The 17686-nt window shown below is 43.8% G+C and overlaps 1 protein-coding gene across 7 annotated transcripts in view; it reads left to right on the forward strand.

The window, feature by feature from the left end:
• ESRRB (estrogen related receptor beta) overlaps nt 1-17686 on the forward strand; it is a 128766-nt gene that overhangs the window by 77587 nt on the left and 33493 nt on the right. For all 7 annotated transcript variants that reach the window (XM_082760674.1, XM_082760671.1, XM_082760672.1 and 4 more), the window contains one exon: nt 10270-10679. In XM_082760674.1, coding sequence (XP_082616800.1) covers nt 10283-10679 — 397 coding nt within the window. In that variant the 5' untranslated portion in view covers nt 10270-10282. The remainder of the gene's footprint in view (nt 1-10269; nt 10680-17686) is intronic.

The raw sequence follows: 17686 nt of genomic DNA on the forward strand, positions 1-17686 counted from the left end.
GAAACTGGGTGTTTCCAACATCTAGTCTTCTCAATCCTGTGGTGTTTGTTAGCTGTGGTTCTTTCACGTGCTCACTTTCTTTGCTTGTTCAAGTACTGCATCTTGGTCCCAGTTGGTAGCATGAGCCTCTTGTCTCTCCTTGACCCCCATGCAGTTCTTCTCTTGTGCCTCCCTCCTCACCCATGACTCCACACACTCTCACTTCCACATTTTTCCAGTGGTTTTGGGAGAACTTGCCCATGACAGATCCAGTGTTTACTTTCATACTATTATCTTGTCTTACTTCTGTAGCATCTTAGAAATGGTTCCAGGTGAGTTGGGGATTTTAAAAAAAAAAAAAAAAAATCAAATTGAAAAGCACTAATTGCTCATTGTTATTTTGCATGCTGTAATTTATGTAGAATTAATTTCATTCAGGTTTTTTTTTTTTCAGGATCTATCTGTTTTTGAGTAATGTTTCTCATGATGAGCCACTTAATTATAGATTTCTCCAGGAGCTACAGGTGGTATCTATGTAAAGCTCATCTATCCTGACTGGATTGTCTTAGCAGGGATGGGAGAAAAAGGCAGAGTCTTGCCACAGTTACAAGTTTTGAGGTGTAAGAGAGACACCCTCCAAAAAAATTAACTACTGCTCAGACTCAGTGAATTCCTAAACACCTCCAGGCTGGAGAACACACAAGTTCAGGTTTTCTCTGAATAAACTTACAGTACCCTTTCAGTAAGCTAGTATTCAGAAGAAATATTGATTCTTTAGTCTTTTTTTAGATTTGTTTTTAGGATGATGTTCTTGATAAGTGGGTATCTCTGATCCTAAGTCCTTCCTCCCTTTCTCAATAATTAAGCAACAGTTCTGTGCCTTTCTTTTTTCTTCTGCTATTGTTCATCATGAGTTGTAGGTAAGGCTGAAGGGAAAGGTGTTTTCAGTGGGTATCTTGAAATGCAAGGAAGGGCAGGCTGAGGAATTTGCACTGGTGGCAGTTTTCTGTCAGAAATGCTAGGAGGGTAGTGACTGAAAGAAAAGGTCTATATGAGATGAGACGAAGGATCAGGCTGGGATGCAAAAACGAATGTGACATGAATGACTGTGATGGAAGTTTTCATTTCCTTGCCCAGCCAAAAAGGTGAAAGCAAAATTCTGATGTATAAGTGTTTGAAGTGTGCTCTACTGAATATGTTGTTGCATGAGTCTCATTCACAAGTGCCTGAAGGACACTGAAGGTACTACTAAGAGAGATATAGATTAGAAGTGCCCTAGACAGGCACAGTATAAAGAAAGACATTCAAGAAGAAATGAAGGTCTAGCTGAGCGTTTCAACAGGGATTGAGTTCCAGCTTTGCTGCAGCAAGCAAAATTTTTGAGCTGGTGTGATCAATCTTCCAAATGCAGAAGTATTGGGGGAAGAAAGTATAGACAGCATGGAAATATGAAATGTAGAATGGCAACATGGGGGGGAAAAAAGGGTGCTGGTAGTATTTGAATAAACAGTGAATGGTAAGTGAATCCTGGTCCTTGTTTTGCTGTGGTGTATCAACAGTAAGTATAAGCCAGAAGCAATAGCTCAAGTGCTAAAGCAATTCACTCTGGAGGGAGTGCCATTAGTACACCAGAGGGCAAGGTACTTTAGAAAGGCAATGTGTTAATAAGAGAATGAACTGATAATATATGTCACACCTCCAGATTAATTGTCACTTCATCTGTGTAATACTTCTTGCAGTTTACTAACAAGAGTGGTGTCCTAAGGGTGAAGAGAAATTACAAGAAGGAGGAGAGGGATGAAGACTAGCAGGAAATCCATAATGTCTTCTGCCCACGAGAAGGCTTTTTATTTATTAAGCAGCCTCCAGACAGTTTGCTGCAGCAGATTCCATCAGCGTGAGCTAACTTGGGCTAGAGCAGATCTACTGATACGTAACTGGGCTCTGGTTATGCAACAGGTCAAAGGGATAAAATATCTCCTGGGCATTAGACAAGCAAATACTATTTGTGTAAGAGCCAGAGTATGAGCACTTGTCCCACATCTCCTTATCTTGCAGAAGAGACCAGCTTGGGCTTCCTTTGCCCATTCTTCTGCAAGGAATCTGTTCTTCCAGTCTACATGGCAGAACTGGTGTCATGCCATGACCCACTTTGGTAGATCTCATACTATGCACAGGGCTGAGCACTGGAGATGGATCTCCAGTCCTCAGGGCTGAGCACTGGAGATGGATCTCTAGATAGGCTCTTGCAGCTAGGGAGCTGTGGGACTTTGTTGGCTTCCTTACCTATTTGTGTTTTAGCATCTTCAGCCTCCTGACTCAAAAGTTCTCTTGGCCTCCTCAAATTATAAAGCAAAAAAATAAATAAATCCATATCTGTCTTCAGAGCAGGGGTAAAAGGCAAGCCAAGTGTGATGTGTTTTTACAAAGTAAGCCAGGACTAGATGCCCAGCAAAACCAGATGTGTCAAAAAAAGTTTGCAATTTGAATTAGGACGGTGTCACTCATTTATAATAAAAGGCTGGCGGTTGGACCTTGGTACAACCTGACAGTCCAGGCTGGTGTTCATGGTGTGGAGTAGAAGTCACACGGTGCTTTCCACTCCAAATTAGAGAGCAACTCATCAGCATTTTGCTAAGCTGTGGTTTGTGTTTGTTCCAAAGACAAGCATGTGGTATTTGTGTGGGCATATTAGGGACAAATGCCTTGCAAATAGTCTGTCTGGGTCTTGCCATGCTCTACAAAATAGCAGCGTAGCCCATGCAAGCCAAAGGAAGCTGCTGCTAGCAAGCACAACAAACCCCTTAGAAATCATATTTGCACTCTGGAGAAAAATATTTAGGTTGGCTTGAGGTTCTGACTTTCTTGTCCTTTACAGAAAAGCAAAATGCTGTTATTTGAATAAAAACCTCTAAAGCCTAGGCACTGGTAACTTGGCAAATTATGTTTATGATCTGGTGTCCAACATTTTAACGAAGCCCATCACCTGTGCAGCACCCAAGCTCTTGCCTAGCCCCAGAGAGAACTGAAGGTTGCCCTGGGAAGAGGATATGTTCCTGTTTGATAGCATATGCCCCAAACAGCTGCCTGGACTGTGGTGGGTACGGCTGAATTACCTGCAGTGCAGAAGTGGCACATCAGCAGATCCCATTATTCATGGCCCGTTGTGTGGAGAGGACCCCTCAGTAAGGGTGAGGAGGTGTGTTTCATCTGAAGTCTGTATCGAAAGGATGAGCAGAACGGGTGGGCGTGCTTAGCCTCGCCTTCCCAGTACCACCACAGGGGTGTCCAGAAGCAGGGAGCCGTGTGTGAGCTGTCCATGGTGCAGGCCGGGGCCCGGCGGGTGCGAGCCTCTCGGCTCCGTGACACAGGCTCCTTGCGTACGTGACCCAAAATTACACGGGCTGTTATTGCAGCTGTCACGTCTAGCCTGCCACTTGGAAAACATTATTTATTTCTGTCTCCTGTATCTAAAAACAAACACCTGACAAAATTTGGCTTGTTCCTGGAGCTGCGGCGAGTGTTTGAGAAGCTGATCTATTGCTTGTCACCCAGCTGTGAGTTGCGAAGCTTTCTCATATGGCCTGTAGAGGACACAAAGTCTGTGTTGCCCAAATGGCACCATGGCATGATACGCACATCTCATTTACACATGCAGTGTAAGTTTGTCATCTGGGCTAACAAATACTGATAGTAAAAATAGGCCTGTAACCAAGAAGAGGTGGTATTTTTTTTATCTCTGTTTAACCATTGGTGTTTCTGCTGATTAAAGAGTCTTTGGTCTTTCGTGGTTGGTCTAAAAATGTCTGTGCAGTCCAAAGAGTGGTTTTGTCACAAGCTGGGACCTGAAGTAAGCAGATTTATACTAGCAGTCTTCTCAGTTAAAAAATAAAAATAAAAAATGAAAAAAAAAAAAAAGAGAAGAAAAGCTTGAATCCCCTGTGGACTCCCCAGTTGTGACCTTCAGGACTAAAGCACAGTTCCACAAGCAGAGCTATCGGGCCCCTGGAAGTTACAACCTGTATAGGCATGTTGCCTGCAGGGGTTTTCAGTTTTATGGTAGATCTTAGGACTTTAAAAGTTCAAGATTTAATGCTGTCTTGAATCCAGATCCGGCTGTGAGAACCACCAAAAAAGACCATTTCTGACCTTTTGCATTGTTCCTTGTACCCAGAAAAAAAAGGTTTTGCCTGAGGAGGGTCTGAGAGAGTGTTCCCTTGCTCACTCCTTCCCCAAGTTCATCCTAGTTGTACAGATATACTTCAACATTCTTTCTAATGACAAATTCAGTCTTAATGTTGGAAATGTCCAGCATGTTGGGTTGGTGGGTGTGTGATTTTCTTAGAATATACTGGTGGAAGGACTGGATTATATGGCAGAACTTCTGATGCCCATTTTTACCTTCCTCCAGGTAACTGGAGCATAGCACCGAGATAACCTTGAGTTTCTTATTGAAGGTCATGTAATGAGGACCAACAATTAAAGAACATCAGAAGCAGTGCCTCTGAACTCTCCTAGCTCCAGATCAGAATATGGAGGGCTGCTTGGAGAAGGTGCAGGGTCAGATATTTGGTTTTGAATCAGCACTGAGAGCTCCTGAGAGGGAACCAAATTACTGAATTCTGGATATCTTAGCTGATAGAGAATTCTTTTGGTGGGAGAAAGTTACCATCTATTACAGAGCTGGGTATTGTTTTAGCTGTCTTGCTAAGCAAGTGTGAGGTATGTCTTTTTTTCTCTTGAGTCAGGTAAAGACTTGTACATAGATAATACTAAATTCCTGTCATTTTCTTATCTAGAACTGGGGTAATGAGGTGAACAGTTACAAATGACTATTTCTGGAAAAAAATAACCTCAAAGGGGGTTAATAAAATAGCCTTATCTGCATGGAACTGAAACTCATAATCCTTCAGGTTTAAAAGGAAGGAAAAAAAAAAAAGAGGTAATATTTACTCCCTGGACTTTTAACACTAATTTTTCTCCTTTTCTGGTCCTGACCATCTAGTCTTTCTCTCTCATTACTGCTATTGTTCTCAAGACAGCATTGAACTTGTAAGCACTCCAGCCATTGTAGAAGAGTAGCAAAAGGTGAAAAGCTAGAGAAGAATTGGAGAAACTTGTAACATTAACTCAGCATCACTGCCCAAAGGAGATAACGCTGAAGGATAAACACTGCGAATGCCTAAAGCACAATCTTGATTTGGTCTAAATATTCATACCTACATCCAGGATCATAAAGATCAGAGCATGCTTGTCGGAAGGCAGTTAGAGGCACACAAAGGCTAACAGTGCTGTGAATGATAAACAGCAGTGGGTTTATCAAACAGGAGTTGAGCAGACAATAACCTTTCTTGATACAATTAGATAATTAGTGGGCAAAATGAAAGCAGTGGTTAGACTGTCTCTGGACCATGCATGGGCTTTTGACACAAAGCTGTTCAAGATCTTATTAGGGAAATTAGATCAAATTGGTTTTGATACAAATCCTGTGAAATGAATCATGGATTAGCTGACAGAGTGTAAACAGAAGGGTTAGAGACATTCTTTATCCTTCTGCAAAGGTGGTATCCAAAAGGGCGATGTTTCAGTTTTAAATACTCATTAGTGACCTGGAAGAAAATGTAAAAGACGTGGTTCTCAAATTTACAGTTGACACATCTGAAAATATTAGAAACAATTCAGAGTGGAAAAAAGTTCTAGGCTGAAAAACAAACAAACAAACAAACAAAAAAAGCATTATTAAAAGACCTTAGTAAAACAATCATCAGCTAGCAGTATGTGATTTAAAGGTGGTACTACTGTATGGGTGTACTTTGCAGCAAGGAGAATCCAAATTTCATCTTGTGCAGAGCAAGGTGGCAAAAGCAGCTTATGTGCAGAGAGGTCCCGGTGAGACAGTGGGTATCAGGTGATGTGAGCTGGTGTGGAGCCTGGTGGCTGGCAGAGCTGCTGCTCAGTTGGTCGGTGAGTCTGCCTGGCTGTGTGCTTTCCAGAGCGCTGTGGCATTGCTGCAGTGTGCGACTCAGGGCACCTTGCTGCAAGAGAGACCCGGGCTGGTTGGAACAAGGCCAGAGAAGGGCCACAAAGGTGCTAAAGGGATTAGAAGGAATGACCTATGATGAGGAAAGGTGAAAAAGAACGAAACGTTTAGAACCTCTAAGCCTGTTACATGGGCACAGAAATAGTAACGGAGTTTCCTGTGCCAGCACGGAGGAGAGTTGGATCAAGTCTCTCTCCTTTTACTTTCCTATTAAGGTAACTAGAGCTGAGCAAAATGGCTGTTCATCACTTTGAACTCTTTGCAAAAAACGTTTAGCTGCTCTTGAAGTTCAAGATGTCTTATTTCCTTGCCAGGGTACACGCTGAGTCTGTTTAAAAATCACCGCAGGATCTTCATGAGACTTGTAGAAAAGTCAGAGCTGGTGAGGCTTGATTTGGTGTGTGCTGCCCAGCTGAAGCCAACTATGCAAGCTGTACCAGAGGCCAGAAAAGAAAAACAACCTCTGGAGTGGCGGAGACACCTTAGCTAGGATCTTTGGTCTGTCTTAGTTCTAAGGGCTTTTGTCCCTAAAGCATTTGTTCAAATCTAACCAGAACTTGCTATATATTACTGTGCCTTGGATAGGAACAGGAGTGTCCTCAGCTGTAAGGATGTAGGGGGTGTTGCTCTCCTTGACTGACCACCAGACAGTCACTGCAACCACCGGCCTCCATAACCGAGGTTGTGAGTTGAGAAGTGAGATGGTCCTAGGAGACTGGCCTCGTGTTTTGTGGTGTTTTTTCTCCAGTGGAGGGAAACACCTCACTGAGTCGGTTTGAGGCAAGCCCAGCCTTCCCTAACTTGCTGGTGACAAAACAGTGCTAGTTGTTATGTCTATCAGTCCAGAACCAAGATTTTTTTAAATGGTGAGGCCTGGATGTATGGCAACGGTCCTGAGAACTGGTTGCAAACAACTTTTTAATAGTTCCCTGGTTTATGATGGGCTGAGGGAATGGTGCTCCTAGGTAATCTCCACTGTGGGATCTTGTCTTACAAATGGTGATTACACTTAGGAATATGGTAGACAGAACTTCCAAAAATACTTGTCAATCTCAGACAGTGAGTAGCTGACTGAATATATTGTACCATACAACAATGGGAGAGTTCACCCTGCCTCATGCTCCCATAACCAGACATGGCAGTAGTAGCTTTATTTTCCTTAAACAGGTTTGACTTTGTACTTGTAAAGGGTAACTCTAGGACTAGGAAGTGTACCAGGGTGAGGGTGGTTCATTTATGACTAACATGAGGAACATGAAATGTTATTCCCTAGTTGGAGTAGATAAAAGCATGGACACAGAGGACTTCTGTCACCTCTGCTTAACCTTAAGTCCTTCTGCTCCCAGTTTTCAGTATCTGTTGTAATGTAGCTCAGGATTTTGTTTGTTGCCTCTTCATTTCTTCCCAGTCAGTGAATTCTGGGCATTTTAAGAGACAGAAGCTGGGATGTGAACTTCCCTGACCGAGTCTGACAGTGTAATTCACTTCCTTGTAATGCCTTTTTCACAGTGTTGTCCTCTCTCTGTCCTTATCATTGCAACTTCAACTTCTTTTACCGTGGAATTCCTCAGTGCAGAAGCATGTTTTATGGTGGTTTCGCCTTCTGCTTTAACCCTAACCTCAGGTTTCTGTGCCTCGCGATCTTCAGGTTTTTACTACATATGCACCCCTCGTGTAGGGAGAGGTTCCAGAATCTGGTGAGCACAGCGGCTTTCAGCTTTGCTGTGAGATACTAAAAACTGGTCTCATCCAGCAAAGCTTCATCTTCCTTCACACGGTCAGCTGGCGCTACACTAGCAGATCTGCACTCTGTCTAGCTGTCCTGCAGGATTGAAGACGAATGCACCTGCAGCAATTATTCCTGTAACAGCTCCATGGCCAGTGTGACCCTCTGGGCAAGGCATGGGCATTCATCAACTCATCACACCATCTCTGAGTGGGACCAAACTCTGGATTCCTCTCAAGTAACACCAGGCAAAGCAGCTCAGGAACGTGAGATGCCTGTCCATACTCTCAAGGTCAACAGTCTTGCTAAATAACAGACTTGGCTGATCGATCCCAGAGATGGGAGATGAGGTCAAACATTGAGGATGAAAGAGAGAAGGGAAAATTAAGAGATACTTGGGTCAAATGAGATCATAAGGATGCAGGACTGTGAAGGTGCTGCATATCAAGTACGTACATTCATATCCACAGACACACAGAAATGATGCATATAACATGTGCACCCCAGCCTTGCTGTATCACTGAATGTTTTGTCCTATCTCCTGATGGGTCTGACCTCTTGGCAGGAGGAGTTACCACAAGTACCAGGTAAATAGGTTGAAACTGAAATAGAAATAGAAATTACCCACATGACCATGGTATGGTAACTTTAAACCAGCAGAGCTTCCAAGAAGAAAAGTCAAGCATCCCCAGCCAGTCAGAATTCTTTGGACATGTCATCGGGAAAATCATTTGCTAGCATGTATTTAGGTTTTCTTAAAAGCTGTTGACAAATTGTCTTGCTGGAGGGAAAATTTAACCTCTCAGGTTAATACTATTATCTATTTATAAGCATCTGAGACAGAAGAGTAGGCATGCCCTACCCAGGAAAGAGAGGGAAGTCAATTTTCAGCATGATAAAGGTTAACATAAATGACCCACAAAGATCTGTGTTGTGGTGTTTGATCCATGCATTAATGATGCACTTCCACTTGGAAGTGGGCGAACAATGAGACTCTGCAGATGACATTAAATTTTCAAGAAAGACTGAAGAACTCCAGAGGATTGTAATAAAGCTGGGTACATGGACAGCACCGTGGTAGATGAAGTGCACTGTTGACCATTGCAGAGGGTTGCATTTCAGAAGGCATTAATTTGATTTTTCATAGATCTTAATGGATTTTAAATTAACTGTAGCAACTCAGGAAAAGATCTGAGGACCTCAGTAAGTAACTTGCTAATATAGTCTGTGGAAGAGATAGTAACAATTTAGATTCTAATTTGAAGAAGAAAAAAAAAAGCAAACAATATAAGGAGTTATATAAGAGATGGGCTGAAAATAACATTGAAAATATGGTAACGTCACTAGGTAATTGATGGCGTGCCTTTGTCTTGACTACTGTCCAGACCTTCAGCTGGAGGAGTGATGGAGTGGTGCCAGTTTCATGCTGCTGAAGAGTTGCCTCAGTGAACTCTTCGGGACTGAACAGAAATAGCCAAACTAGAGGAAGTTCAGAGGTGAATGATGAAGCAGATAAGAGGTCTGCAAAAACTTCTGCGTGATGAACAGATGTGTAGATAATGAAGAGCTGAATGAGGAGAACATAGCAAAAGTACATTTCCTGAGAAGGAAAATCGGGAGATATTAAGGGAACCTGAAAGGCTGCAAATACAGCATGCACAATAGAAGTGTTTTTTTTCCTTTTGTTCATAGACTGCACAAGTAATCCCTGGAACTCATTGCCATAAGATACCATCAAAATTAGCAGAGTTCTAAAAAAAGACTGAACGTTTGTATGAGCAATAAGATTATCTATGACTACAGTAAATAAGAAGAAGAGCTTGCAGATTTGGTAAAGATGCTGTTGCTAGTTATGCTAGCAACTTCGGAGCATAAGACTCTAAGAAGTGAAAGTTTAAGAAAAGCTTCTCCATGCAAAAGACTTATACTAGTAGATAGAAGAAAGATTAAGATTAAGCTGGAGAAAGCTTTTGATCAGATGATTTTCCTTCTGTTTCTGATCTCCTCTTTTAGTGATGTTAATGAAGGGAGGGAATGAATCCAACATGAAAATAACCCAAAGTCTTCTGTATTACAAATAAAAATCCAAGCTGAGCACATCCTTCTTGCAGGGTGTACTTGTGAGCTCTTTGCTTAGAGCCAGGGTGGGGCATCCTGAACTAATCGAGCATCTTTAATTTGGCCTGCTACAGAGAGGCTCTGTTGTTGTGGGGATACCTGGAGTGGGTGGATTGTGCCTCATCAGCACTGATACCCCTTCCCAGCAGTGTAAACTGTGGAGAGCCTGAAATTGTGATCTACGTGAATAGCCTTGACTTTCTCCTGGTGTGAGCTGGTGGGAAGCAGGAAGGTGTTTCATAGTGAGTTGTGATCATATCCCTGAGGAGAAGCACCTGTGTGGGGCTGAACTGCCTGAGCCAACTGGAGTTGAACTGAGGTGGGAAAGGGAGGGCTCTCTCTGGAGTGTCCAGGAGCTGCGTTTAGCCAGGAGGCCGCTGAGTGCTTTTGCTCTCTCTCTCTACAGGCTGCTCGGCAGAATGGCCACGGAGGAGCGGCACCTCTCCTCCAGCTGCGGGTCCTTCATCAAGACCGAGCCCTCCAGCCCATCCTCTGGCATCGACGCCATCAGCCACCACAGCCCGAGCGGCTCCTCCGATGCTAGCGGTGGCTACGGCATTGCGATGGGTGGCCACCCCAATGGCCTGGACTCACCACCCATGTTCAACGGCACAGGGATTGGCGGTGGGTCCTGCCGCAAGCGCTACGATGACTGCGCCAGTGCCATCATGGAGGATTCGCCCACCAAGTGCGAGTACATGCTTAATGCGATCCCCAAGCGGCTCTGCCTGGTGTGCGGGGACATTGCTTCGGGGTACCACTACGGCGTGGCTTCCTGTGAGGCGTGCAAAGCCTTCTTCAAGAGGACTATTCAAGGTACGGTGTACCACTTTTTGTTAGTCTTACTAAGGATCGGAAATTCCATAGGTGACTTTGAAATCCTCAGTGCATGTATGTGTAGACAAACTGCAGTGTGTTGATCTCCTTGTACAATTCACATATGAGGTATCTGTCTGTGTCCTGACTGCTAAATGCTTGCTGAAGATGCACACAGGTACAGGTACAACAGTGTAGCCAAAAGTAGAAGTGCATCCAGGCAAGCTCCAATATCCAGGTATGCTTGGGTGTACTTACATGAGCAGGCTGTGTGGGAGCATACATGTATGTGCCTAAACACACAAATACTCCCTATGTTTCCTACACTCTCTAACTGGGGAGAAATGAAAAGAAAAAGAAAAGAAAAAAAATAAAGGACAGAATAATTCACAAAAGTGCATTGGGTTTACCCAGCTGTGGTGGGTTGACTAGAGATAGGCATCTAGTGGATGAGCAGCTGTGAGAGTACTTGGCTGGGTTCAACCCACCACACCAGCACTCCCTTGACCCCTGCAAAATGAAAGAAATGCACATGTGGGGAGAGCATTCAATTTGGTTTTGTTCATTGACTGGGCCAGTCATGCCTGATTACATTCCGTCACTGGGGGTGTTCAGCTCTGGAGTGGACAGAGCAATACAGGGTGTGGTTCAGCCCAGATCTCTACAGAATCAACTATTTCTAGCTTAATTTCATAGGTTCCAGATGTGTTTCTTTACTGCTATCCAGCTGTGGAAATAATCACTCTGTATTGCTCCACTGAGCTTTCCTCTTTCATTATGCCAAGTGGAAGGCATGTTCATCCCTAGGGCATTGGCATCTACTCTCGCAGAGTTTCTGTGATTTGTCATTGTTGAATCTCCTGTGATTGAACTTTTACTCGTACTTCTAGCTGTTATCACAGACTGTCCCTTCTCCAGCACTTGAACCCATTTTCAGTGTTTCTCTTTGGCATGTTCAGGTACTAAAGCAGGAACAGGGTAGTACTCTGAAAGCAAAGCTCTAGGGACTTATTATAGAGGAAAATACCAAAAAACTAACCCCTCATAGGAGTGATACAGGAGCATCTGTGGCAGAGGAGAAGATAGGCTTAACCTAGAGAGAAGGAAAAAAAAAAAAAAAAAAAGAAACTAGGAAGTTTTGAAGAGTTTTCATAATAATTCAAAAGAAAGTGATGCAGAGAAACAGTAACTAGAGCCTGTATCAGCCTTGGTAATATGGCAGCTGACTTCATCCGAGGAAGGGAGGCTGCAACCCTCCAATCCCCTCTCCCCAGGACAGCCCTATCCTCCCTGTGGTTCCCTAATTGATTGCCTGTTAACGTGTAACAGGCAAGGGAAGGAGCAAGTGGAGAGTTCTCTCACGCTGTCATCAGTTTGGGCTAGCAATGGAGACACCAAAATGCTTCAGTTCCCATGAGTGGGAGAGCCCGGAGTGCTTTGCTGAGGAGGAGCAATTGCAGCTATGGAGCTGAAGGCTGAGCCTGGGAGGAAATAGAGAAGGAAAAAAGTAGGGAGGAAATTGGGTAGGAAATAGAGCTGCACAGTTTGGCTGAGTCAAGAAAATGTTCGCAGAGTGGTGCTGCAGCGCATGATGTATTCAAGCACAGCCCTGGACATGTAGGGGAAAGAGTTTAAGCATCACGTACAAGACAATGAGGCAAAAACATTTCCAAAAGGTATTCATTTGTCAACTGTAGTACATTCAGTAGAGGTATTAACTGTCTAGCTGAAGAAATGGGAAAATCTTCATCCAGGCTGCCCAATGTCTCTGTGGTGCTTGCAGATATGTGTGTTATACAGCTGCATTCCCTGATCATATCTTCATGTCTTCTCGTGGTTCTGGTATTTGGGAATGGTGTTGACTGAAAGATTTGTGCACAGGGAGGGAGTTCCAGGTGTTCTGGGGATGTAGTAGCTAAATTCGTCATCCAGCTCTTGTGATCTCGGACCAGCCACTCCACTTCTCTGTGCTTGGGTATTGAGATCTGGAAAACCAATTACTATTACAAGAGTACTTAATCTGTTGGCTCTACGTTTGGTACCTTTATTTAGCAAGAGCTGCTATAAAATGGTTCCTGGATGATTAGACTACCACAGCCTTATCTTAGATATCCCTGATCGTGAGGCAGAATGTCAGGTTAAGTTCCCCTCTGAACAACAGCTCCGTTCTCCCTCACCCCCTTTCGAATGACATAGTGTGTATTGTGGTTTTTTTTAGCTGCATTATCACGTGTAAAACCTACATGTCTTGAGACAGGAGGACCTTGCAACAGCCCCTCTGCCACAGCAGTGAGAAGAACAGACACCCAAGCTGCAGACCTCTTTTGAATTAAAGTATGGCAGAGCCTGGCAACTCCCACTCACTTTCCCCCTTAGCCAGGGCAGTGATGGGAGCGAGATAGGCTGAAAGCTAGCAGGTACATGGCTGGTTATCTCCAAGGTCAGTACTACAGCTATGTTAGAGTTTTCCATCAGTAAGATTCCTCCAAAGAGCAGAATTTTTACCAAGTCAGAATTCCCCCAGGAAAATTTTGATGATAGGAGGAAAAAAAGAAGCCAGCAGGATCCAAACCAAGCTGAATTGGAACAGCTGCTTTTGCCAAACTTAAGCCGGGATCCCACACCACATCCTAATCTGCCCTGCAGGTTAAGAGGGGTCACGCCTGTGACATCTCTCCTGTTGTGTGATGTGACTCAAGGCAAGGATCAAGGCCTGGAAACCTGTGTTATCTCCAATTTGCAGCACTGGCAGTGCTTGAGATAAAAAGGCAAAAATCTGAGACCAGATGATAGCACACACCACTGGGCTGCAGGCCTTTCTCTCTGAACATGTCATTTTGTCCCCAGGGTGGACTTGCTGTGCTTTGGGGAAGAGTCAGAAACTTTAAATTGACTTGAAGCATTTTTGGTCAATTAGGCTGTCCAACAAAATTTGAGCCCTATTTTTCTATCAATGTATTGCTTTGTGAGAACTGTGCTTTGGGTCCCTATTAGATTCTAGGGGCAGTCTGCATTTACCTCCTTGATGCAGGTATCCTTTGTAAACACTGTGGCCACTGTGAGCATGTGGATGGTGCAGTCCAGCCAAGATAGGAGAGAACCTGAGTTTCAGGCACCTTGAAGTGTGCTGCTCTTGGTGCTTAAGGTAGGTGTGATTTGAAACCAAGAATTTCATATTAGTCAAATGAAATGGAAAAGGTCCGTTACAGGAAAGATAATGTGTTTTGGATGTTTCTGAATTAAAACTTTTTAAATTTCTATTCCATGGAAATCCTAACTAATCCTTTCATCCAAATTCAGGACAAGTGCAAATGCTGAATTTCTTACAGGATACATATTCTTAATCTAAGTATATTCATTCTTGAAGTAGTTTGTTCAGTAGATAGAACATAATATATAAATCAAATATATTGTCATTATCTTTTGTTCATCAGTCGTTATAACTGGTGAGTAGTTACCTTTTCTGAATATTAAACTAATAACAGTGCTATGTAACCATACGAGCCCTTTATTATTCAACATATTCATGATTACCCTTCATCTATTTTTCATTTTTAAATAGAAAAAAATTAAGGCTTTTTCTAAAATGACCCATTAATATAAAATAAAATCTTAAAATTCAGCAAAATAAATCTGAATTAAGATTTCACCCTCTGACCTTTGTGAATCGGCTCATTGCATGCTTGGAACTCATACCCATATGGTGATACAACAGAACTTGCAAGCATTTGTACTGGGGAGAACTGGTTTTTGGAGAGTCTGAGAGAAGAGACATGCACCATCGTTTTCTGAGTGGGCAGGTTGTGTATCAGGTAAAGTGTCTGCATCTGTGGATTCCCTGCTTGAGTCTTGCAAGCTTCTTGTAGTGTAGCTCCACAGCTGCTGTGCTGAGATGCCCTTACACCAATAAGGGGCTTAACATGTGGATAATGCAGCTCAGAAGATTTGCGGGGATTTGTAACAAAATCCATACTCTTCTAGGGCCTCCTGGTTGTTGTTGTAGTGGTCACCATGGCTGCTGGGAAGGTAGGAACAGCTGAGAGAGTTTGCACATCTTCCTGAGTGGAAGTGTGTTTCTGTCCACAGGAGCAGAAAAGGGCCTGTGAGATGCAGGAGGGAGGTTTGCATCCCTGCAGCAGAGGCCATGGCGGTCAGGCCCTGTCCTGTCCCTTCGTCCTTCTCAGAAATGTGCCTGCTGCTTCTCAGATGGGAGTTCACAGTCGAAACACAGGAGGTGTTCTAAGCTTTCCAAAAGCTTTTGCAACATAACCAGAAGCAGCATGGTATATCTAGGATCTGATGCTTAAGTGCTGTTTATTATCACAGCCCTAGCACTTGGAGTCAGAAAACTACCTCCAGTCCAACTCAGCTCTGTTTTGTTTAATCTTAGCCTCAGTGCATCTGCAGAGACTGCTCTGTGCAGAAGGATCTGTTCTCTGAACCTTTGGTAAATAAGGATTTCTGTGTCAGAACCCCAGTGTCTGTGAGAAAGCACATCAGGCTTAGAAAGATGTGTGCTGCCAGCAGAGAGCCCTGGGGCACATCTGCACCCACTTGCAGGCAGGAGAATGACTTGAGTCAGGCTGTGCAAATGTCTAAGTCCTTTTGCATGGAGCAGAAGCCAGGTGTGCCACCCTGAGAAGGCGAACAGTGCCGGTGTTAGACCTGTAGCTAGCCCCATTTGCTCACACAGTGTTAAGAGGCTTGGCCCTGTTATTTCAGTTTTAATTATGTGAAGTAAAATTTTGGTTAATCCAAGCACCAGCCCAGGCTGTGGTATACACAGATACTACACAAATACTAGGCTTTTTTTTTTTTTTTTCCTCTCAGAAAATGGGAGCATCCACTGATGCTTGCATATGCTTAGGCACCTAGGTCAGGAGCATGTTCCTGGAAGCCCAGGATAACCCTTCTGAAAATCAAGCCTGTTGTTCAGGTGCCTATATAGAGATGTACAGGTCCAATATTAGAATCCCTTTCCTTAAAAACTGTGGCCTAAAAAATAACTCCTCTCACCTCGCTCAGATCGTTGGAGAGATTTTCCTCTGATTTTCACAACACACCTGTCCTCACATCAGGACTCAGACTATAATGTCTCTGTTAATATAAGCAGAAGGTAATAGAGAATCCACTGCATGCATATTATCATATGTGATAATATAATAGTGCTCTGCACTCGCTGTGGGCCATTTTACAGTTTTCAGGTCCCTTTTCACTGGGATACCTAAATGACAAACTTGCCCTTGGAAGTGGAGATAAAAAGGATTTGGACCAAATTTTGGGGGTACTGAAATAAAAGGAGGTAATGACTTGTTGAGAGGTTTGGTTGCTTTCTCCTGCAGACTGTCACATGCAGCTCTGACATGGAGGCACTGTACTGACTGCTTGATGGGACTTCCCTAAACCTATGGTATTTTGCAAGCAGTTCTTGGGGGGGAAAAAAAAAAAAAAAGAAAAAAAAAAGGTGGGTGATAAAATGAAACAAATGCATGAGCTGAGAAGGCTATGAGATGGATTTCCCTGGGAATTACAGCTCTCAGTCCTCTGGCCGTAGGGTGCCAAAGGAGAGTAGCACCACACTGCTGGTCACAACCTGCAGTGTGCTGCATCAAGTTGCTGGGGTAAAAAGTGTGACTTTTTGTCTTGGGTGAATAGAATTTGGCACTTAGCAGCAGTTATCTCCAAATATGGTCTTCTCCGTGAAATTTGGGAAAAGCTACAGTGATGTTTCCCAATGAAACAGAGGAAAGGAGAGGTCCATGTGCAGCATTTCAGAGCAGGATGGAGCATGCAAGGAAAGGAGAGGAGAGGGAAAGAATGGTGAAAGGGAATGGACCAGAAAGAGAGAAGAACCCGAAAGAAGAATTGTTTGTTTCAAAAAGCAGAGATTGAAAAGGTTTTAGCTCTAAAGACTTTCATGGTTACTTCTGTTTGATCTCTCCTGAGTTCCTCTGTATAAGCTGGAGAAGGCTTTATCAGAAGGCAGAATGAGCGAGTAAGGTGGGGAGCAGCTTGTGCTTTCAGTGCTATACTGATTTTGAGTTCATCTCCCCTGAGGAGCCCTGTCCATGACCTAAGCAGGAGCTGTGGGGGATGCTACCACATTCCCCAGTTCTCCTCTTCCAGACCTGCCCCTTCCGGAGAGCTACGGTGACCACGGGGTCTCTTGGATAACCAAGTTCTGGAGTGCAGTTTTCAGGTGCTCCTATTATGTGTACACTGGAAATTATGTTCCAAAGTGTTTAACAGTCAAAGGTCCCCATTTTACAGAAAATAGGGTAATTTTGCAGTTCTCCAGCATAAAAAACATGATCTATCACTTTAATAGTCCTTGGCTGTTCCTTAGCATCTCTCATCTAAAGGCTTTAAAGTGCAGTTAGACCTTAATGAATCAAGACTCACGATCCCCCCAGAAGGTAGGTTTGGTGCTCATTTCATTTTGCAGATGGGAAGCCTAAGACAGAGAGAGGAAGTGATTTGCCCTCCAAGGCTACATATGAAGGCTAGAGCAACTCCAGACTCTGATCTTGTCACCAGCCACTTGTGGTTTTTTTTGAAGACATTTTTTAAGGTTAATCTTGCGCAGTGGCATCAGGGAGGTCCTGGCAGGTTTTTCAGACCAAATGTAAATATTGCCTAAATCAAGGAACACTCTTCTAATAAATGACAGTTCAAAGCAAGGCCATGTCTGTTAGATTATCCTATTTTCTGCCCTTTCCTTCTGGGTCACATAATCACACACAGGCTTACCCCACATTTACACTCATGTAGTACAGGCTTGTCTCTGTGAGCCCTTGTGCACAGAGACCCTTCAGCAGGGCCTGGCAGCACCCTGAGCTGCCTCAGCAAAGGGGGAGCTCTCTCCGAGCCCCCTGTGCCGGCAGCCGGGCAGGCGGTGTGACCGCCAGCCGCTGGGAGGCTGCTGGAATTTCGATGAGTTAATCTCATCACTTTATCACAGGGCACTTACAGAAATTACAGGGAGCTGTGAGCAGTGCGCTGTGCTG

Source organism: Aythya marila (assembly GCF_965140915.1).
Source record: "Aythya marila genome assembly, chromosome: 5".
Taxonomy (NCBI): domain Eukaryota; kingdom Metazoa; phylum Chordata; class Aves; order Anseriformes; family Anatidae; genus Aythya; species Aythya marila.